The sequence below is a fragment of the Arachis hypogaea genome, chromosome 9 (assembly GCF_003086295.3).
Source record: "Arachis hypogaea cultivar Tifrunner chromosome 9, arahy.Tifrunner.gnm2.J5K5, whole genome shotgun sequence".
Taxonomy (NCBI): Eukaryota; Viridiplantae; Streptophyta; class Magnoliopsida; order Fabales; family Fabaceae; genus Arachis; species Arachis hypogaea.
In genome coordinates, this window is record NC_092044.1 from 468,195 (window position 1) to 492,635 (window position 24,441).

The 24,441-nt window shown below is 30.3% G+C and overlaps 2 protein-coding genes and 1 long non-coding RNA gene across 3 annotated transcripts; 2 read left to right on the forward strand and 1 right to left on the reverse strand.

Moving 5' to 3' along the window:
* The first annotated feature begins 1,715 nt into the window (after positions 1-1,715).
* Positions 1,716-3,252, forward strand: LOC112709718 (uncharacterized). Its single transcript, XR_011866165.1, has 2 exons — positions 1,716-2,701; positions 2,838-3,252. It is a non-coding gene; the product is annotated as an uncharacterized lncRNA (long non-coding RNA).
* Positions 3,253-3,353: 101 nt separating this feature from the next.
* On the reverse strand, positions 3,354-7,262 carry LOC112709716 (shikimate O-hydroxycinnamoyltransferase). The gene is made up of 3 exons (XM_025761619.3): positions 7,145-7,262; positions 6,429-6,859; positions 3,354-4,479 (listed from the first exon to the last, which is right to left on the reverse strand). Exons 2-3 carry the CDS (start codon positions 6,834-6,836, stop codon positions 3,574-3,576), a joined length of 1,314 nt encoding a protein of 437 aa, XP_025617404.1. The 5' UTR covers positions 6,837-6,859; positions 7,145-7,262; the 3' UTR covers positions 3,354-3,573.
* Positions 7,263-9,109: 1,847 nt separating this feature from the next.
* LOC140175402 (uncharacterized) lies at positions 9,110-22,946 on the forward strand. The gene is made up of 3 exons (XM_072203747.1): positions 9,110-9,121; positions 9,210-9,992; positions 22,848-22,946. Exons 1-3 carry the CDS (start codon positions 9,110-9,112, stop codon positions 22,944-22,946), a joined length of 894 nt encoding a protein of 297 aa, XP_072059848.1.
* The last annotated feature ends 1,495 nt before the right edge of the window (positions 22,947-24,441 follow it).

Genomic DNA, 24,441 nt, shown 5'->3' on the forward strand with positions numbered 1-24,441 from the left:
ATAATTTATTATTTTTCAGAAAAAACATACACACGATAATCCTTCAATATTTCTATTTATATTCATAATTCATCCTATATTAAACGCAAAAATAAATACTTTAAAAGTATTTTACATTTTTAATAAAAAGAAAATTGAGAGTATTTAACTAAAATTTTTATCTATTATAGGAATTCAATTATAAATTTTTAAATCAGAGTAATCATCCAAATTAGTTTTTGAGATTTTTAATAATAGACACCTTAATTTTTTATATTTTAACACAATAATTTTTAATGTTTATTTTTATTAGATAATATAGTCCTATTTAATTTAATTAGAAAAATAAAATATAAAACCATTCTCAAAGAGTTTAAAACAAATCTAAAAATAATTCTTAAAAATAAACATATCAAATTAGTGGAGAGTATATTGTTGTTAGGAATTATTTTGTATATTTTAAAGCCTAAGATCGAAAGTGTCCAATATTAAAAATCTCAAAGACTGACTTGAATAATTACTCTTTAAACTATAAAGATTAATTGATTATTTAGTGAAACTATTAATATTAATAAAATACTAAACCTACTAATTAAGTCTTAATTATCAGGTATTCTCTGGAGGAAAATAAAAATATATTTATTACTATTGTTTACTTTACCCCTAATTTTGCATATTATATTATTACTTGAAAAATGTTAAATTGTGATCATGAGATAATTAGTGTTACTTCAATGGTTAGAATCTAGTGACTAGTTGGTTATAAATCGAACCTATAATGTATTACTTATATTTTGTCCATATTTAGTGATTTTAACTTGGATAATACTATGGTAAAAAGTGAAGTTGATGAAAAGTGAGAATTATTTGTTTCACAATAGAAAAAATATTAAAAAAAATAAAAATCATCATATACAATGCACATTCCTCTTAAAAATTTAATTGCAATCTTCACTATTTACCAAATTTCACTCTTCACCAAAAAAACTCCTTTATATTGACTCTATTTATTTTCTAATTATTAAATTACAACTCTCAACAAGTGTGATACATTTACATAATTTGATATGCAGTTTAGCTTCTTTTAAGAGTCAAGTGTAGAATATAAATCAATAATAATTATATTAGAAAGAATGAAGAATATTAATCATTATTAAAATTGAATTGATAATTGCAAAACTTTCTTGAGGTAGAAAGATGTGTGGTCTCTGGTGTAAACTATTAAAAGGAAATTGCATAAACTGATCATTAATGGAAAATTGAAAAGCATGCTTACACACAGTTACATTTTATTTGTAAGTATTCCACATGGTTTGCATCACAATAATAAATCAAGCCAAGCATTTAAGATAATTTGCTTTTTCTTTATTATATTTTAATTTGAGAAAAGAAAAAAAACTAGTTCTGAAAGATTATGTCATCATAATCTAGTTCTATGTGCATACTTTCTATTGGCTTTTGCAGCAGATATTAGCTTTTATGAAGTTGATCCTGTTTTAAGTTATGATCAGAATCTTGCTTCCTGAATCAAACCAGAAAAAAATTAGAGAAAGATAAAGCAAACTTAATCAACAAGCCTGAATATGAGCATGACTTTATTCTATATTCTTCCATCCACTAAGAGTATTTCTATCACTTTTATGCTGTCTTCCAATTGTTATGAAAGAATAACATATCACATGTAAAGTACCTTCAAATTTGGAAACTAAAAAGGAGGCTTCCACCTAATAGAGCCTAAGGAGGGTAAATTTATTTAATTTGCTTCTACAATTCGAAAGGATTGTTCGTGTTTTCAATCGGTTATGTTCAAGTCATAAGTAGTATCACTAGGTCTGGTCGACTATATAGCTCAAACGACGCTATAACACTTTATTATGAACCGTATTTGTAATTGAAATAGTTACAACTTACAACATAGCTTAAAGTGAGTGAAAAAAGCTAAATAGCTTGCAACTCCTGATTTTTTTTTTTTTTGCATATTTCAATGATTGGTTTGAGGAAAATTTCTAACTCAGAAAGCACCAAGTAAAATAAAATGCATTCTCATGTGTTTACCCCACCTTAGATTTATGTACAAGCAAGGTAGAACAAGAATCTGATGCAGACAGGGACAGAGTCAGAAGCTCCATGTTGCATTGATGCCTCATTCAGCTTCTCCTCCAAGCAAAATCCAAAATCTGCACTATCCACACACATTATCCTTTTTTTAATAATGCTTATCATTCTTTTGTCCTCTGCTTTTTCATGAAACTAGAGATTATATATTTTATGGCAATGAGGATTGAGCTTGATACTAATCACATAAGGACATTAGTTCTAAACACTTATTGAACCTAAGAAATAAGAATATGCTTTATGTTTGATAGAGTCACTAATGTTAAACATACCTTCTTTTTTTCGTCAAAAAGAAAACAAAGAGTGTAGATCTTATATTATATAAACTCTCTACCCTCAAACACATTTCAAGTCTCTTAGCTCAAAGAATCTATAAACAATCAGCCAAATCTACTATATTCCATACCATCCTCCATATATAGGAAGTTAGAAACAACTAACAAGTTCCAAATCTATACAAAGATGAGGATACAATTTCTTATTACATGGTTCCTTTTTGTCTCATACAGCCAAGCCATATCAAACTCAGGTTTGCATACAAGTTCTACTGCAGAAAAGAAAGGTCTAAACTCTTCAACCACCATCGTACAAACACAGCAACCTTTTGGTAAGTTGTTCTGTTCTGTTCTGTTTTGAATATTATATCAAATAAGTGCATCATGAAGTGAAGGATTCCTGAAATTGTGGATACCCCACATTTGTTTTTGTTAATTCTGAATTGATTATTCTGTTCAAAACTGTAGAAAACTATGGGAGCATAAAAGAGACTATGTTGTTTCACAGTAAAGATGAAGAAAAGCAAGAACTATCTCATGCCTCAGTAAAGAGAGCAGCACATAGTGGTAGAGGAGCTAATGGGGGTTCATCAGATGTTGATCGCCACCATCGCAGCTCTGCAAGCTCCACAGCATCATTGTTACCTTGGAGCTCTAGATTTTGTGTAAGCATGACCTTGATATTGATGTCCTTCTTCCATGTTAAGCTGCTCTGTGTGTAACTATTCAGAACTCCAGATTATGTTTAATGCTTTGGTTGCCTTAAGAGGAGCACATTTTTGTACTTCAGTTATGATTCAAACTTTGATGAACAAATTTAGTCACATGAGTTGAGTGATGTGAGTTGAATCAATGTGTTATATACTTCATTATACTTACCAAACCTCATTTGTTTCACCTCTCTGAATTGGCCTCCCATGGATTATGGCACAGTATTAGCCAAATCAAGTGGGCATTAGTTTTTGCTGTCAATTATAAAACGAGTTTGTGCAAGAAACAAGATTGAACTAATAATTAATACACTTGTCTCTAAGAGTCCAATTTATGTTTACAGAGTATAAAACTTGAAAGGGCAATAATGAAGGCATATATAAGCCCCATAAGATTTTGCACACCTTTCATCAAATGTATCTAAGGAAAACCCAAAAAAGAAGAACTAAGAATGCAAAGCCATATTAGAAACATATGTGGCCATTCACATTCCTCAAATGTCATAGATCAATTCCTTGAACACCTTCATGTGATCAGGCTGAAGAGCAATTGCCACAGACAAGCTCCCACAATTCGTTGAACTCGGAATTATGAAAGACAATCCTTCATAGGCAATCCCTCCAGGCCCCATGAAAATAGGCCTCCCCCAACCAAAATCAGCATCATGGATTGGAAGCCTAACCCAGCTAGTGATGCCGAGATTCGGACACTTGAAAGTGTGAGCGCCGCGAACCAGCGCCTTGAGATCCGGCTGCAGCTCCAAGTAATCAAGAGCAGACCTCAAATACTCATTGTCCATCCTCAACAGAGCATTGTGGATTCTGCTTGCTGAGTACCAAATAGGCTTTGACATGAGATCTCCGGCCACAGCGATCGGTGTTGTTGTGAATATCACATTGCCAAAGTAGCCCGGAGGAAGAGGAGGCTGCAGCCTAGACCTTCCATCCGTCGCAATATACAACTTCGTTTCTTGATCCATTGGAAGTCCCCTTGCTTTGCACACACTCCTCCAAACATGACCAGCCAACATCTCATAAGAGCTGTAACTCACAGTGTTGCCATCTTCCTTAGACTTTGCTTTCAACTTGTTCAGTTGGTCACGTGTCAGCTTGAAAATAGAAACCTCTGCAGAATCTGATCCTGGTTTTTGAGGTTGTTGCTGTGATACTGCTTGTGTTTTCATGGATGGTGGGGGCTTGTATTCAACGTGATCAAAGACTGGCCGAGGTGGATCTCTTGCTCGGAGCAGTGTCCGGTCGATGAACGGTGGGATCGATACCTCAAGGCCGCGAGCTACATCGGACCATGTGTTGATGAAGTGAAGACCAGAAGCTCCATCTGCTGCATGGTGCTGCATGCCAACTCCTAATGACACCCCTCCACATTTAAAATATGTTACCTGAAAATATTATATAACAGACTCCAAAGTTAGCAGCTTAATTTATACAATGATTTTGTTACTAATATAAACGTATACTTAATCATTACCATTAAGGTAATAGGAGAGGGCAAACTAGGAATATTCAACTAATAGTTTTTACATACTTTATGACGTCTCTAACCACAAAAGAATTGAGTTACAGAAACTCACTTATTGCATAAAGTTCAAATATTAAGATATGAAGATATATTAAATCAAAAGGTTTAGTTAAATATATTATTCTATTTAATCATATTTAGTTAATATCTTAATACAAAGATTGTACCGACACTAACATAACAATAACATAGGATAGTAGGTAACCATTAACCAATGACAGGTACTTGCTGTATTTCAAGTAAATAAACAATTACTTGTCCTTAAAGAAAAGAAAAATAAAAAAAGAGAGTCGCTTGGAGTAAACCGAAAAAGAGAAGAAACTACACGTCGTCATGGTGAAGTTCAGTTCACGTCACGATAGTGGTTGTATACATAGCACATAATATTAAATTGAGTCACACTATATTGACTCTATTTTATTTGTGACAGGGATTGGAATGCTTCACCCACCACAAGAAAACAAATAATATGATATTTAAATTTTGAGCATGTCAGAGTCAACTTAGTGGGCTATGTCATGCTTCAACACCATTATAGGTATGAGTTTCGGAAGGTGGCAGCGTCAAAAGTAGGTGAATGAATATGAAGTGTAACCCCTTTTGAATATTTAAAAGTTAAAACTCATACCAAAAGGAACTGCAAATCACTAAATTAATTTTTTTTCCTTCAAATATTGGATGAGATTATATTATAGAATACTCTTGGTGGCTACAAAAAACATTAGTGGAAAAGTATGAAATATTATTTCATATATTTGCCGGCATGATGGGCAATTAATTGCGTACAAGAAAACATACAGTTCATTTATTTAGCCCTTAAGATAGTAAGGTCATTTTTTTCAAACCCTTAAGCGATACTTTGTTTGGCATGTAAGAAATCCAGTACACCTGAGTCTATAATGCTAGCTTCAAAGTGGAGATATATCAAAACTTTCTAATATTAATCATTTGCATAATATTTTATTCGCAACACTTATCATCATAGCACTTGTTTGTAATGAACAAGTTATTATACACATGTCTGCATATAGTAGATTTCATTTTGTTTGGTAATCAATATTTGTTTATGTTTGGTGTTTGTTAGGTATACCCTAATAATATGAAGTTGTCATCATTCGAAAATTCCACAGAAGAATAATCCTTAAACATTCAAATCAAACCAAAATTTGGTGGGAGCATCATTTGCATTGTTCAACCATTCTAGACCTAAAAAAACTACTCCTAGGAAAGGATAATTCTCGAAATCATACTATACGTGGTTGTAGGAAACGTGTGGCACCAAAAAAGATACCTAAAATTTTAAATTACATAAAATACTGAATTTACTTTTCAAAATGACACTAAGATTAAAAAAGAATCTATTTTAACTTATTGAAATATACTAATTAAATTGTCTGATTTTGATAAATATAAGGATAAAATAATAAAATTAACGTGTTGAAATTTCAAAACAATAAATAATACAAATTAAACAACCAAATATAATTCTTCTTGAATATACAGTAAGATTCGGATTCCACTGAAAAAATATCAAGAAATTTGATTTGACAAATTGCATATTTTCACCAAATGCACTAATTCAGATTTGTCTTGATATTGGGCTATTGGTCATTTCAACGAAAAATCTGATTAATCTAATTATTTAATCAAAGGTGCTATAATTTTTTTTTTCTATTTCTAATTAAAAAATCATCTAACCTACTCAACCAATCAATCAAAACTCAAAAGTGGATTATTCTTCATAAATTTAATTTAAAGAATTAAATCATAGCTATATTTTACCAACAAAATATAAACAGAGAAACGCACCTGGAGTACCAAGAGTGGATAGGATTCAATCCCTTGTGAGTAATCAACGGCTGGGATTAATTGCCGAAGCTCAAGCGTTGGCGCGAAATCCCCAAAATCGTCGATGACGCCGCCGGTCTCCGCCTCCACGAACAGAACCCCTTGACCGTCGCAATCGATCTCCACGCGGCCGTCCTCGTCGCGTCGGAGCCTCCCAGCCATCGGATAAAACGGCACCAGAACCTTGCTCAGCGCTTCCTTCATGATCTTAGCGTCGAAGAAATTCGACGCGCCGTTCGGACGGTAGAAGTACACGCTAGGCGTGTGGAAGTTCGGTACCACCAAATCGACGTTCGAATTCCACAGCGTCCTTCTCGGTCCTTCCTCCGCCGGACGCACCATTGTCGATTCTCTCACCTTTATGATCATGTTCAATTTTCCAAACCCTCACTCTGTCACACCACAACACAACGCAACGTTAATCACTATAATTAACAACAAATCAAGCGCATTACAATTAATAATTACTGGATAGTTACTACAATATCAATATTAATTAAATATTATTTTTGCATGGATGAGTTTTGCTCACAAAAATCTTATTATTACTTTTTTATTATATATATATATTGACATGCATGAGTGACTTTTGTAATAAACTCGCATGAAATTTCCAGAATTATTAATATTAATTGATAAATATGAAGAATAGATGAAAGAAGAGGAAGAAGCATTACCGGAGAAGATCGGAGTTGAGTGGTTGGGAGTTGGTGAATGAGTGTGTTTTGGTGGAAAAAACAAAAAAGGTGAATGAATAAGTGATGAGTGTGATAGAGTCTCTGACTCTGAGAAAATAGGGAGGATGATGGGGTGACTTATAAGGGAAAAACCTGCACTCACCAACCCCCGCCAACTACGTGGGCCCCACCACCCATTTCGCACCGCCACCTCATTCATCACTCAATTAGTCAATTCACCTCTCTCTATTTGCATCACCCTATTACGGTGGTGGATTTCATATAAAGTAGATAATTCAAAATTTTTATACTGTGTTTATTTATTGATATAAGGATATAGAGAGATAAAATATAAAATTATATTTAGCAGTGGATATATGAATAGAGACAATATATTTAGCGATATTAAATTAATGTATTTTGTATCTATTTTAATATAAAAAATACAAATATATTAACAAGAACACAATTTATTTTTTATTTTTTCTTTTATTATTTTTGTTAATTTTTTATAATTATATTTTTTATTATTATATTTTTCATCTCATTTTTTTTAATAAAAAAGAAATGAAAATAAAATAAATTTTCATAATTTGTTCTAGTTTATCACTAAACAGAATACAAAAACAAAAAATTTTGTGTCTCTGTTTATCAATATCTTGTTCCAGTGGCGGATCTACGGGGGGGCCTAAGGTGGCCATGGTCCCCCCAAAATTTAAAAAAAATAGTAAATAGTAATAATTAATAATATTAAATTTATTTTTATATATAATATTGAAAAAAATATAAGTTACAAAATTTTATAAATTAAAATAATTAAAAACTGCACTATGTATTAGATATTTGAATTATTGTTGCTCTTGTTAACAAATAGCCCATTCTAATAATTAATAAAAATGGTTCTATTATACTAGCCCAAGCCCATACTATTAATTAAAGTAACACTAGTACATTTTTCAAATATTTGTTTCAAGCCATTAGAGGCATCAGCGCCACTTTTCTCTCTCTTTTAGTGGTTTCCAAACTTTTGGTCTTCTACTCTTCTCATTTTAATTTTCTTTTCATACCAAAACAATACATATGAAGAAAAACCATTGAAGAGAAGTGAACAACAAAATATTAACCATTGAATACACAACAAAGATTCAAAGAGGTATATTTCAATTTTTTTAAGTTAATAACAATGTCAAGTATTATTTATATTATTTATTTAAAATAATTAATTTATTTTTTTTATAATGGACAGTGTTCAAAGATTGAAGTGAGGGCAAAACTCAATAGAATTATTTTTGGGTGAGAATTGGAACAAAAAAATAATCAGGTAAATCAATAACTTTATTTTTGGTTATTATATATTTGTGTTTCTAAAATTATTTGTTATTGCTCAATAGGTTTAATATTTTTTTAAAGAAAATAATATATATGCAATTATTTTTATTTTTTTTTGTTAGATAGTTCAAGTTAAGTTAAAAATGTCAAAGATGAAAACAATTCACTCATTTTTCAAGAGAAAAGAGAGAATATATGATGAACAAAATTCAGCTTCAGATTCTTTGAGTAATGTTCAAAATATTATTGAGCAACCTGTGACATAACTTGTTGAGCAAGATATTCAACCCCCTGCTTCCAAAATAACAAGGGCTGAAATAGATCAAGTTAATATTGATACATTGATGCGTGATCCCGGAAAGCGTCCGCAAATTTGGAATTATCCTATCAATCAACAAGATAAAATCCGTAGAGCATACATAAAGTTTGGACCATATCAATTTATTATGGATGAGTACCCTCTTTTTGGTCTAGAAAGTCATCCTCGTCATTTCAAAGCTCATTGGTTTAAGAGTTTTTCTTGGCTAGAATATTCGCCAGAAGTGGATGCTGCATTTTGTCTTCCATGCTATTTATTTTCTAGAAAATCAAGTCCATTCACATCAGGAGGATTTCGCAATTGGAAAAAAGTGAATAATGGAAAGGATTGTGCATTTTTATCTCATGTGGGTAAATCTCTTAATTCTCCTCATAATATTGCTGTTAAGTCTTGGAAAGATTTGCTCATCAATTACAGCTAGCTCTTGTTGCCGCGGCTAAAGAAGTTGTTGATGTTCATGCTTTTTTCCAAAGTTTGAGTAATATTATCAATGTTGTGTGCTCTTCTTGCAAACGCAATGATGAATTACGATCTCCTTATGCAACTGAAATTTCCCATTTAGTTGCAACTAATCAAATTGAAACAAGAAGGGGAGCAAATCAAATTGGCACATTAAAAACATCAGGAGATACTAGGTGGAGCTCTCACTTCAACTCAATTTGTAGCCTTTTACGTATGTTTGGAGCAATAACTTCAGTTCTGGAAGATTTGGCTACTAATGGATCTACATATTCTCAACGTGGTGATGCTACTTATGCTCTTAAATCTTTATTATCATTTGATTTTGTTTTCATTTTGCATATAATGAAAGAAATCATGGGAATCACTGATAAACTTTGTCAAGCATTGCAACAAAAATCTCAAGACATTTTGAATGATATGCATCTGGTTTCTAGTACAAAGTCATTGATTCAACAGTTAAAAGATAGTAGTTGGGGAGCACTTTTGGAGAAAGTTAGTTCTTTCTGCAATGATCATGCTATTCAGATACCTGATATGGGTGCTTCTTTTAGTGACATAATTCGGTCTCGTCGTAAAAAGGATGTTGTCACTGTTGAACACCACTATCGTGTTGACATTTTTACTAGCGTGATAGATTTTCAATTGAAAGAGCTAAATAGTAGATTTAGTGAGCAAGCAACCGAGCTCCTCATATTGAGTACATCTTTAGATCCTAAAGATGCTTTCAAGTTATTCAGTGTTTGCAACATATGCAATCTTGCAAAGAATTTCTATTCTTTAGATTTTTCTGAGCAAGAAAAGATTCAATTGGATTATGAGTTACAACATTATGAACTTGATGTGGTTAAAGCTCCAGATTTTCAGAATTTGTCTACTCTTGCTGAATTGTGTCAAAAATTGACAGAGACAGGAAAATCAAATATATATCCTTTAATTGATAGATTAATTCGTCTTGTTTTGACTCTTCCTGTGACAACAGCAACAACTGAACGGGCCTTTTCAGCTATGAAGATTATTAAAACAAGGCTTCGAAACAAGATGGAAGATGAATTTTTAGCAGATTGTATGATTGTATATATTGAAAAGGAAATTGCTTCAAAATTCACTTCAGAGATGATAATTGATGATTTTAGTTCCATGAAGCATCGTCGAGCAAGTTTAAAAATATCAAAATCTTAAAGTATGTAGTTGAACATTGACTTTTATATAATATAATAACTTTTTTTATATATATGCTACAAATCATATTTTGTTAATTTTTTGTTATATTTTATATTTAATTGGCCCCCCTCTTATGAAATTTCTGGTTCCGCCACTGTCTTGTCCTATCCTGTTCTCGAAAACAAACGCATCCTTAGATAATTTGACTAATTTTACAAAATTTTTATCTAACAACTCTCAACTATCAACTTCACATCAAATTGACTACACCTAAATTTTCACCCCTTATTACTTATTAGTTATTACTACTACTACCACTCTCTTATTTATTTTTTTATTAGTTACCTTTTTATCTGTAAAATTTCTAAATACAAAAAGAAGGTTATATTATTATTATAATTTATTATTTTTAATAATTAATTAATTATTAATATTTAAAAATATAAGATAAAATATATTATTAAATTAATAAATTATAAAGTAAAATAAAAAATTAAATTAATAATTGAATAATGACAACAAATAATAAATTATGATGGTATTTTAATATTTTTATAAAATAGTAGTTTTTGTATTACAAATATTCAAGTGTTAATTTTATTTTTAGGATAAATTTTTTAATATTTTAAACTTTTATAAATATGTTTTTTAACAGTTTAAACTTTTATAAATTTTAATACTAGTTTATACTTTCGATAAACACTCTTTATTTTTGTATTATTAAGATTTAGAATTTGGAATTTATGATGTAGAATTGAGTATAAAAATATTTGTGCCAGTTAAAAATACTATATTTTATTAATCGTATATTGTTATATTTTTTTAACTCCGCCTATGTTACACTTGAGGTACATAGCCGGTCCCAAATCCGGATAAAGGAGGAGGGTTGTGTTAGGTCTTCGGCAACCAACGTAAAAATATAGCCGAACCCCCCATGACATGAATCAAAGACATTATTGCGCTAAAGTTAAGTCGTTACCCGGAAGTAACGCGCCGTATGGCTCGAGTACGGTGTCAAAGCAAGAGCCGCTGCATCGGTGCCCGGATGTAGTGTTAAATGAGCAAGGGTTCTCGCGTTTTCGTGAACAGACGAGGGTAAATAAGCTAGTTCACAAAGGAAAAGGTAAAGGTCGAAGCGACAAAAGGTTGAGATTTGGGACATGGAACATAGGCACTCTAATAGGAAAGTCCATGGAGGTGGTGGACACCATGACAAGGAGGAAGATTAACATTATGTGCCTACAAGAAACGAAATGGGTTGGTGCAAAGGCTAGGGAGTTGGATTCTTCTGGTTTCAAACTTTGGTATACAGGAAAGGTGAAGAATAGGAATGGAGTTGGAATAATTGTGGATAAGCAGTGGAAGAAGGACGTAGTTGATGTCAAGAGGGTGGGAGATCGGATCATCTCTATCAAACTTGTGGTGGAGGGAGGTGCTTTCCATGTGATTAGCGCCTATGCACCGCAAGTGGGTTCGGACGAACAACACAAGATAAGATTTTGGGAGGATCTAGAGAGTTTGGTTCAAGGCATACCTTTGGGAGATAAGATTTTCTTAGGAGGAGATTTAAATGGCCATGTTGGGAGAGAAGTGACTGGATATGGGAGTATTCACGGAGGCCATGGTTTCGGGGTGATCAATGCCGAGGGTAAAACTATTTTGGACTTTTCCTCAACTTTTGATCTTCTCATCGCAAATACATGTTTTAAAAAGAGAGACGAACATCTTATAACCTATAAGAGTGGCATGACAAGCTCTCAAATCGACTTCTTCTTGTTGAGGAGAGTCGACCGGAAATTTTGCATTAACTGTAAAATTATCCCGGGAGAGAGTTTGACAACACAACATAGGGTGCTCGTCATGGATTTTCGCGTTGAGCAAAAGTTGAGGAAAAGACATCATACGAAGAACCCAAGGACGAGGTGGTGGCGGATGAAAGGTGAGGAACAAAGAAGCTTCCTAAGACGGGTAGGAGAAGAGGCAAAGTGGGATGGGAATGGAAGCGCAGAAGAGATGTGGAGGGAGATGGCAGAAGTTATTAGAAGAACAGCAAAAGAAAGTTTTGGTGAATCTAAAGGAATAGGACCAAGAGACAAGGAGTCCTGGTGGTGGAATGCGAGTATACAAGAAAAGATAAAGATAAAAAGAAAATGCTTTAAAGAGTGGTCTTTATGCCGTAATGCAGATAACTGGGAAAAATATAAGGCGGCTAAGAAAGAGACAAAAGTGGCTGTAAGTGAAGCAAGAACAAGAGCATATGAGGGTCTCTACCAGTCTTTGGGCACGAAAGAAGGAGAAAAAGGTATATATAGAATTGCAAAGAGCCGGGAAAGAAGAACGAGAGATTTGGATCAGGTTAAGTGCATAAAGGATAAAGATGGAGAAGTGTTGGCTCAAAAGGAGAAGATTAATGAAAGGTGGAAGAGCTACTTCTACGAGTTATTTAATGAGGGACAGAAGACTCTTCCGAGCCTTGGTCTATTATGCACAAGGGAAGAAGATCAAAACTTTGACTACTATCGAAGGATTCGAGACTTCGAGGTAAAAGAGGCTCTAAAGCAGATGAAAAATGGCAGGGCAGTAGGACCTGATAATATCCCGATTGAGGTTTGGAAGGGTCTTGGAGGAAAATGCATCAACTGGTTAACCAAGCTTTTTAATGAGATTTTAAGGTCAAAGAAGATGCCTGATGAGTGGAGAAAGAGCACCTTGGTACCTATCTACAAGAATAAGGGGGATATACAAAGTTGCGGAAATTATAGTGGGATTAAGCTTATGAGTCATACTATGAAGTTATGGGAAAGGGTGATAGAACGGAGGTTGAGAAAAGAGACACAAGTAACAGAGAACCAATTTGGATTTATGCCAGGCAGATCTACCACTGAAGCGATATACCTATTAAGAAGGATGATGGAGAGGTATCGTAGTAATAAAAGGGATCTACACATGGTGTTTATTGATTTGGAAAAAGCGTATGATAGGGTACCAAGGGAGGTCTTATGGAAGGTTTTAGAAAAGAGGAGAGTAAGGATCGCATATATTCGGGCAATTAAAGACATGTATGATGGGGCCACAACTAGTGTGAAGACTCAAGGTGGTGTGACAGAGGAATTCTCTATTGGTATAGGATTACACCAGGGATCATCCTTAAGTCCATACCTTTTCACATTAGTCTTAGAAGTACTCACAGAGCACATCCAAGAGCCTGTGCCATGGTGCATGCTTTTTGCCGATGATATCGTCCTTATGGGAGAGTCAAGGGAAGACCTAAATAAGAAGTTGGAGTTATGGAGAGAAGCTCTAGAAGTGTATGGTCTGCGCATAAGCCGTAGCAAGACGGAATATATGGAATGTAAGTTCAGTCTGAGAAGGGAAAACTCCAATATAGAGGTGAAAATTGGAGAGAACACCCTACGAAAAGTTAAAAGTTTTAAGTATCTTGGGTGCATCATACAGGATAATGGAGAGATTGAACATGATGTAAATCATAGGATCCAAGCAGGTTGGTCAAAATGGCGGAGTGCATCTGGTTTTATATGCGACAAAAAAGTGCCTTTAAAACTTAAAGGTAAATTCTATCGCACCGCTATAAGACCGGCTATGCTGTATGGTACGGAGTGTTGGGCGGCTAAAGGGGAACACGAACATAAGCTGAGTGTGGCAGAGATGAAGATGTTGAGATGGATGAGTGGTCATACGCGATTGGATAAAATAAGGAATGAAGATATAAGGGAGAGAGTTGGAGTAGCACCTATTGTGGAAAAGATGGTTGAATCGCGTCTCAGGTGGTTTGGACATGTGAGAAGAAGACCGATAGAACATCCAGTCAGGAGGGTGGATGAGATGGAAGATGGACAAAGGGCGAAAGGCAGAGGAAGACCTAAGAAGACCATCCATGAGGTGGTCAAACGAGATCTACATGTAAACGGTCTCTCTGTAGACATGATACATGACAGAGCACAATGGCGTCGTTTGATTCATGTAGCCGACCCCACTTAGTGGGACAAGGCTTTGTTGTTGTTGTTGTTGTTGTATATTGTTATTTTTTATTTTTTCATAAATTAATTTATCAAAATTTTAATTTTTATGAATAAAATTGATCATTTAAGTTTTTTGAAATTAAATGTATAATTATTAGTGAGGTTTAATAATAAATTATCCTGACTAAAAAAAATTAAACATTAAAATATTAAATATAAACTAATTCAATATTGATCAAGGATTTAATAAGATTATCTAAAATATTCAACAAAACAACCCAATGAATTATTCATTTTGAATAACTTTGTTGAACAAATTTAATTTTTTATGAGTATGAGTTAATTAAGATTTTTCAATCTTAGAATCGTTAAAGTTAAACTATTTTGTGATAAAAAAAAATAGTTTATTCAACTTTTAATCGATAAAACAGGAAAATGATGAAATAATTTTAACATTTCTATTATAGGAGGTAGAGTTGAGTTTTTCACTTTTATATAAGTGTAATATACTGTTTTAATTAACTCTTTGTAGTTTGTCCTTCTTATTATTATTTTTTTTTTGGAAAAGTCTAGATTCTTTTCCTTGATTGTTATTTGTATGTAACGTTGAAGCTTTCATCTAGTTATAGTTATGGCTTGTAATTAGGTTTGTGGGCCAAGTAGATTTTAATGCTTATCAAAGTCATGCCTTAAAATAGATAATACTATTACACTAATAAGCTTATTGTTTGGCTACTTTTATGTAATACAGCCCAAATTTGTTTAAGTCAAACTTTGTTACTTTTCAGTTTTCACTCTAAGCTGTGGAGGTTCATTTGGTAACGGTGTGTTTGGTTGGAAAACAAACTAATACAAGACAAATCACAAAAATACAAAAAATGTTAAGAAATTTGATTTCGTAATTAATTTTGATGAGTTGCGGAGCTTGAGTATAATTTTTAGAGGATAAAAATTTATACCAGATAAAGAATAATTATCTAAATAATTTTAGTGTAAACTCTATTTAAAATAAGCTCGTTTATCCTTAAAAAATATTACAAAATTTAAAGTTATTTTTTAAAATTTCGTTACAAATAATTAAAATAAAATTTATTATTAAATTTGATTCTTTAAACTTTTAAATATTGTATTTTTTTTATAAATTATTAGAGTTATATAACTATTAATTAGAGTTGACATTATTAAAGTTATATTTTCTTCTCTTAAAATACTAGCTTTCTTCTTAAAAAAGTATTATTTTTTAATTTTTTATCATTATAGTTGTAAAAAATTTGAAATATATATATATATATATATATATATATATATATATATAAACTATAAAATATTATAAAATTTTTGGTTAGAATGATATATAAACATTTATTACAATAATGGTTGAATATAATCTATTTGTTTAGTTAAAATAATTTAACCAAAAACCGATCAAGAATAAAATAATACTAAGTTAAGTAGAGAAAAAATTTACAAAATTACGAATTTAAAAATTTTATACCATTTTGGAAGAGTTTTGCGGTTTTGTGTTTATTTAATTGAAATATTAAGTTAATCGAAATTTAAAAATTTAATTATCTAAGTTTATTTCATCTATTAATCCAGTATGTTGTAATTATTACAATTGAGTATGGATTTAAATCCAAATACTCTAAGAAAATTGAATTGGAAAACTAAAAATATCAACTAATTAAACAATCTACACTACGCATAATAAAATTATTAATTTGTTCGAAAAAAAATTGGGAAACCATGGGTTCCAACCCCTAAATAAAAATTCGTCTATAATTTTGATATATTAACGGTATAAAGTGTTTTATGTAGTTATTTAATTAATTTTTTTATGATTATTTATACTATTAATATAAAAAATAATTATTTTTATTAATATAATATTATATAATTAATTATATATAAAATTATTTTATATTAATAATATATTAAAATTAAATTTTTAAGGTTAATAGTGATGAAATTTTTTTAAGTTTCATAATTTTTAAGAACCAATAATGTTTTTCTTTTATTTAGAAATATAAAAAATGCTGGTTTATTCTTATTTAAAAAAATATAATTTGATCAGTAGAAGAAGGATATTATTTAAAAGAAAAAGAAAATAGACACTACTAATGGAAAGATTGGAAACGTAATCCATTGTTTTTGTTGAGGGGTAGTCCACGTCATCGAGATTTAAGTTGGTAAGATGGTGACCTGCATTCTCAGGCTTTCATTTGTTGATATTATTCATTGATTATGAAGCACATTCATCCATAACAGACCCCACATGTAGAAGGAATTGAAAGGGTATAATAAAAATAAGGAAAGTACAATTTAAGGGATTCTTTTCCACTTTTTTTCCCAATATAGTTCTTCTACTTATATGATAAAGTTATTTTAATAATTAAATTTAATTAAATTGATCTAATAATATATTAACATAATAAAAATTAATTAAAAAAAAAAGAGTTATGAGTGTTCATGGATCGGATCCGATCTACGGTGTTTATTCTAATCCGATCCAAAATTGTGGATATGAATCCGATCCGCAAGGTTTTTGGATCGGATCGGATTCACACATTAATCGGATCGGAATGTGAATTTTGTGTTGGTATCTGCATATCCGCGTATCCGTAAAAATAAATAAATAAATAGGTAAATATTTTTTTTATATTTTATTTCAACTAATAATTATTATATATGTTGTATTATTTTAATTTATTATTTAAGAAAAGTATATTTAATATTATTTTAAGAGTAAACATATTTAAAAGAAAAAATTAATTTTATTGATATTTTTTTAATAAAAATAAGTTTTTAAAAATATTTTTGTGTTTTGCGGATATATCCGATATCCAATCCGATCTGCAAATTTGCGAATCGGACCAAAATTTTGGCTATATCCAATCCGATCCGCGTACACCCATAAAAAGAGTTGTATAAAAATACAATTGAATTTAGTTATAAAAATAACTTATTTACAATTCATTTAACATTTTTTTATCTAGTTTAACCAACGTGTATCTTAATTAAAAAAAATAAGGATGAATTCTTATTTTCTCACCATAATTATAATTTTCAAATAAATAACTAACAAGTACGCTTGTTAGGTATTAAAGGAAAAAATAATGTTGCAAAATTAAAAGTAAACTTTTAAATATCTATTATATAAATCACATATAAAAAGTATTAACTTATTTTTATTACAAGTAACTTTATTGAACACTTACTCTTTTTAATAATTCAAACTAATTTAGTGCTATATAAATCTTTTCAGTTTTCAATCACATATTCACATGTTAAAAATTGAAAGGTGCCCAACAACAAACCCATGCAAAATAGTAAATGAGACTTGGCTTTTATATGTGATTTACAAGACAAGAAAAAACTATGACTGCTACTTAAATCAGGTTGATATTATTAAATTATCATAAAAAAAATAAGAAAAAAAAAAGAAAGAAAGTTTTGCCTTGTAAAAATAATTTATATGTACTATTATGTTATTTTTTTCTAATTATTTATCATGATAGCCGGGTGATAATAGCTCACCAACTCTTATCTTTTGTTTTGGTAATGACCAACTCTTATCCATAGGAAGTGACCAAAACAATGGTGATTGTGAATGTGGTTAGGTGAGACTTGAGAGTGAGAATGATAGGTGCATGTTAAGTGGGTATTATGGCCCATCCCTTCCTAATAAAATAGCAATATTCTACACATTTCTTATGGACAATTTTATTAAATAGAATTTCCAAAATAATAATATAATTATTTTTAATTTTAAATTTTGCATGTTTTAAAATATGTCACAAAATATTTGAATGAATTTATTTTTAATGTATTGATAATGTAAAAAAATTTATATGGTTATTCAATTGTATTCATGTATTTAGATAATTTTTAAATAGTAAACTTAAAAATTAACTATTTTACTAATATATAATTAGTTGTTGCATACAAATATTTTGTACTAATAACATATAAAAATTAAATTCTATCTTAATTATACTTTTTCAATTTATTAATAAAGAGAAAAAAGATATCTCTTTTTATCCTTTTTGTTTATCTAAAAATTAGAAGCAATAAATAATTATTTAATGTTTAATATGATATTAATCATTATGATAACTACATGTGTACTTTAATTAAAAATGATTTAAAATAGAAGCCCAAAATACTAGTATATTATTCAGATACTCTTATTTTCTTTATATGACTCCAATTGAGTTAAATACTTAAATCAAGTTAATTAAAAATGCAAAAAAATTATCTAGCATAACAAAAAATCTATTTCAATAGTGTTGGTTTCAACTTTCAACTTCCATGTGTCAATTACAAATTTTGACTCTTATTCACTAGCCATGTGTGTTTAATTCATGTACTTTAGCCACTATATGCTTTATATGCTTAATGCCTTAATCAGTGTGTTTAATTCATGTACTTTAGCTACTATATGCTTTATATGCTTAATCCCATAATCAATGTATTATTAAAGTGCATGTTGTAAAGTAATGTAATTAGGGGTGTACTTGTTGATTTGATAGGTGAGCTTCAATAATATATATACACACACATATCAACCAAATCCATTCATTTAACTTGAGATAAACTTGTAGATTCAATATTCCAAAAATATTTTAGGCTTAATTAAATTTTTTACTTCTATAAAATACTTTTTTTTAGTTTTGGTCTTTATAATTTTTTTCTTTTATTTTAGTCAAATAAAATGTATAATTTATCTATTTTAGTCCTTTCTTTTTTTTCAGTTTATTCTATTAAATACTTATTAGCATATTAAAGTAATATGGCATATTTCAACTTATCATATTAATATTTAACATGTTATGTTAGTACTTGATAGAATAAATTAATAATATAAGTTAAAATACACGTCCTTTTAAATTTTAAAAGACTAAAACCAATTTTTTTATGTGATCTAAAAAAATAAAGATTTTTAGAAATTTAAACTTTATTTTTAAGTTAATATTTTATATTATTTCTAACTCAAAAAAGCATGTTTTGTTTCTAATGTTAGATTAGATTAATAAAACTATGAGTTGGTATAGGTTTATCCATAATAATAGTAGGCACTTTTAAATAGAAGTGTGATTTTGTTCTTAAAATTAATCATATTATATTTTTTTATATATATTTTTTTCAAATTACTCTGTATCTTCAATATTTTATTTTCCATAAATTTTTTATTAAAAATAATTTTTAAAAATTATATATAATTAAAAATATACGATATTATTAATTAAGAATCACTTGTTAGGAAATTATTTTAATTTCCTAATTTATTTTTGGACAATACATATATTAATTATAATCACAAATGATACTATTTCAAATTAAATGACTTATATAATGGTGATCTCATTTATTGTTATAAATACTAAATTAAATAAGTCATTATTACTTTTGATTTGAAATTAAATGAGAATAAAACCAGATATTATCTTTTATTCTTTAGATAATTATCTTTTGGATTTTAGATATATTATCTTTTGGACTTTAGATACTACTTTTATTTTGGTTTTAGGGTTTAATGGGTGCCATGCTCAAATATAAATAGTGCTTTCAGGTTTCGATTCCCAATATATCAAAGTCGCTTTTGTCGCTCTTTTCCCATCGGACGAGTTACCATTTAGCCGCCTAGGAATGCAACCTTAAGCTGGGTTTGGTAAAGCTTTTTCAGGAGGTGCTTGTGCTTTTAAAAGGCACAAGCACGTCATTTTGCGTTTGGTAAATTAAAAAGCTCAAGTGCTTGTGCTTGCGGCTTTTAAAAGTTAGGGGTGCTTTTGAAAGCACCTAGAGGGAGCTTTTCAAAGTTGGCTTGTGCTTTTCAAAATTTAAAAGTCTAATATAACCCCATATGTTAACTAATTTTCAAATTTAATGTTTGCATTTATGTCTATTATAGTATTTTTAAATTTTAAAAGTTATTTTACCAAACACAATTGATGTTACTTATGTTTATTAAAAGTTGTTTTTGATTTGATTTACCAAACATAAATGCTACAACTTTTAAAAAGCCAAGGCTTAGTTTGGTAAATCAAATCAAAAACAACTTTTAAAAACCGCAAGCACAAGCACTTGAGCTTTTTAATTTACCAAACGCAAAATGACGTGCTTGTGCTTTTTAAAAGCACAAGCACCTCCTGAAAAAACTTTACCAAACTCAGCCTTAGTCTGCTTCTGTATTATGATATATTTTTGGTAATTTAATATGTATGGTGTGAGTTATTAAAATTAATTTATTATAATATCACACTTCCCTAAATATTATATTTATTTTTTATTGAATAAAATATTATTATTGTCTTAAAAAAAATACTCTCCCCTAAACAATGAAGCCATTTCAATTTCCTGAATCATTCAGTTGGAAGTTGCAACAAGCTAGTCTTAGCCACTACGACAGCATCTAGATGTATATGGTTTTTACTTTTTAGCCACCGATAAGTTAGTTTGAAAGTAAAGTAAAATAAACTCATTTTCAATTAATGGGCACAAATATGCTCAAAATTAACTGTATATTAGATTTGATTAAGTCAAACAAGGTGTTAGTTTCAACGCTAATCACAGCTTTAATAAATGTGGAATAGCCCTTTAACCCTTTTTTGCTGGCAATATAAATTGAATTGGATGGAACGATGAGCTCATTTCAACGCACAAAGAGATTAAAGTGATTTCAGTTGTGTATACTTTTCAAATATTATGATGCGTTTGTATTTTTTGATCAGATTTTGTATAAATTAAATATATTTTTTTTTTGAAAATGATCAATAAAATAATTACATTAGAATTAATGTCTAACCTTTTCAATTATATAAAAAAAATCAAGTTGTAAAATAAAAATTTTCTTAAGTGAATAATCAGACTACCCTAATTTACTATTTGAAACTAATTTCACAAGGATTATTTTGTTATTTTGTTATTTTTTTTTGTCAGAGTGAGAGATTAGGGAGTTTTTGTAACATCATAGATTTGTTATTTTTGAATTAAAATGTCGCATGTATTTTTGGATTTTTAAATTGTGAAGTTAATTTTTTCCCTCTCTTTCGTAGGCCTGCCTTATTATTTTTATTTGGTAAACATAAGCCTGCGTTTGTTTTATTACAAAAATACCACAAAATTAAAAACAACAACGGAAGCATGGCCCAAGAAAAAATAGTAGAAGTGAACCATTCGGTTCTCCAAAGAGTCCAAAAGAAATTTGTCAATTACATATAATTTTGATAATATAATTTTCTACTTAACATATACTTTTATAAAAAAATAATAATAAATCACATTCTATGATGCATGGATAATGACACTGACACGGGACACAATACGCCACGAGACATGCCGACATGCAAATTTTAAAATCTTATAAGATAAGGGACACACATACATATAAAATATAAAATATTTTTTAGATAAATCGTAATTATATTTTGATATTTTATTGATATGAAAATATAAATTAAATTTTTAATGATTTTTAATGTCTTATTTTAATTATATCAAGTATTTAAAATATTTTTGTTTTAATAAATAATAATATATATTGTATCTAAATTTAATTGAAGAATATATGTAAAAAATAAGACTGGACACGCTGGCACGTGATGATATTTAGGTGTATCTAAGCGTGTTCGGAGAAAAATTTTTTACTTTTCATTAAGACACAGCAGACACGCGTGTTGGATAAATGTCGATGAGTGTTGTGTCCGAAATGTGTCCAACACGTGGACACGACAACTCAACAGAGTGTCCCTGTTTTATAGATCACATTAGTCCTTTTGGCAACTCCACTATTGACGAGCAATGACGGTGTAAAATTTGATGTTATGACATGCAACGAGTTAAGTCTCAAAGTAGTCTTTGAAGTTGCACTTTGGAACTCATAGTAGATATTTTTCATTTATCAAAACCTTGAAACGACGTCATTTCGAGAAAAAAAAGAAAAAAAAAGAAAAAAGAAGATTAGAAAAATGTTGTCGTTTTATATTTTAAAAAAAAAACAACAATTCCCTTCTTCTTAAACTCTCTTCTTCTTTAACAAATCACAAAAATAAAAACCAACAATACAAAATATCACCAAAAAAAATCAGTATTAATTAGAAAAGATCAATCAACTTAAATAACAAGTATCGATCAACCTAAACAGCAACAAGTACAAAAAATAACAACAATAAAAAAATTCAGTAATAATTATAGAATAAAAAACAACTAAAATTAACTATTATTGTTATATTGAAATAGGATGAGCAGCAACAATCACCTAGAATATTAAAAAATAATGATTGAATAACTAAAAAAAATTATCATGGTTGAAAGAAAGAACCATGCCAGAGGAAAGAAGAGGAAGGTAGAGGGAGACCAAATAGAGATGGAGGCTGGCGAGCGGCGCAATAATGACAGAAAAAGTTGAGGCTTTTTGCCTCTGCCTCTACTATGTTTAAGTGTGAGAGACTAGATTATAGTGGAGAATGAGCGGTGCGGCACTGAAACGGAAGCCGGTGAGAAGCAACGACAGCGAGAGTTGACGAGAGTTCTTGTGAGTGTGAAAGTATGATTAGAGAAAGGGAGGGTGTCAGGTTGGGAAGAAAAAAGGGAAGGACAATGACCTCAGGTTGGAGAAGTAGAAGAGGAAGGGAAAGGAAAAATGTTGGAGAAGGAAAAAGAGACGACTTGAAAAAGAGAAAGAAGGGGACGGGTTAGAGATGGGGATGGGAAAGGGAACGGGTTGAGAATTTTGGGGGTGGGGGGAGGGGAGGGAATGTTTTTCTATGTTTTTTTTTTTTCGTTTTTAAAACGACATCATTTTAAGATTCTGATGAATGGAAAATGTGTGAAAATTAGTAAAGCTAATTTTAGAAAATAAATAAATAAATAAATAATAACTAAATAAAATGAAAGGTAATAAACAATCCTAGTTTATAACCTTAGGATTTTAATGGTTGAAAAAGAAAAGAATTATATACCTCTAATTGATGGATGGTTCATATTGAAGAGACTCACCTATAAATTGAGTTTTTCTTTAATTCATTTCAATCAAGTCATCCAAAGAGAATAACATAATATTTCTTTGAGAATTACTACTTCTCTCTCTCACAAGGAGACTACAATAACACTCTCTCTTGACAAAAGGAGAACACACTTCTCTCTATATATATAGAAGAAAACTACTCAAAGAAATATTATGTTATTCTCTTTGGATGACTTGATTGAAATGAATTAAAGAAAAACTCAATTTATAGGTGAGTCTCTTCAATATGAACCATCCATCAATTAGAGGTATATAATTCTTTTCTTTTTCAACCATTAAAATCCTAAGGTTATAAACTAGGATTGTTTATTACCTTTCATTTTATTTAGTTATTATTTATTTATTTATTTATTTTCTAAAATTAGCTTTACTAATTTTCACAATCTCCCACTTAAAGCTAATTTTGATAAATTTTCAAAATTCATGTTGCTTATGTATTCCATAGGCCGTATGAGGATCTACACCATTCAAACTTTTCTGTATTGATTGGTTTTGTCATGGCATCTGCTAGGTTGTCTTTAGTGTGAATCTTCTGCATATCAACACTTCCTTCTTCTACTACTTCCCGAACAAAGTGATATTGTACTCCAATGTGTTTTGTTCTTGAATGAAAGGCAGGATTCCTTGCAATGTGCAAGGCACTCTGACTGTCACAATACACAGAAATCTTCTGTTGTTTGTGCCCGAGTTCTTCTATCAACCTTTGGATCCAAATAGCTTCCTTGCATGCTTGTGTAGCTGCCATATATTCAGCTTCTGTAGTAGATAAAGCCACAACAGTCTGTAATTTAGATAGCCAGCTTACAGCTCCTCCTGCAAGTGTAAACACATAGCCTGTAGTAGATTTTCGTTTATCAAGATCACCTGCAAAGTCTGAATCGACATATCCATTGACAATGAATTCTGATCCTCCAAAACATAATGCAACATTCGAGGTTCCTTTGATGTATCTCAAGATCCTCTTAACAACATTCCAATGCTCTTTACCTGGATCTGCCATAAATCGACTTACTACCGCAAC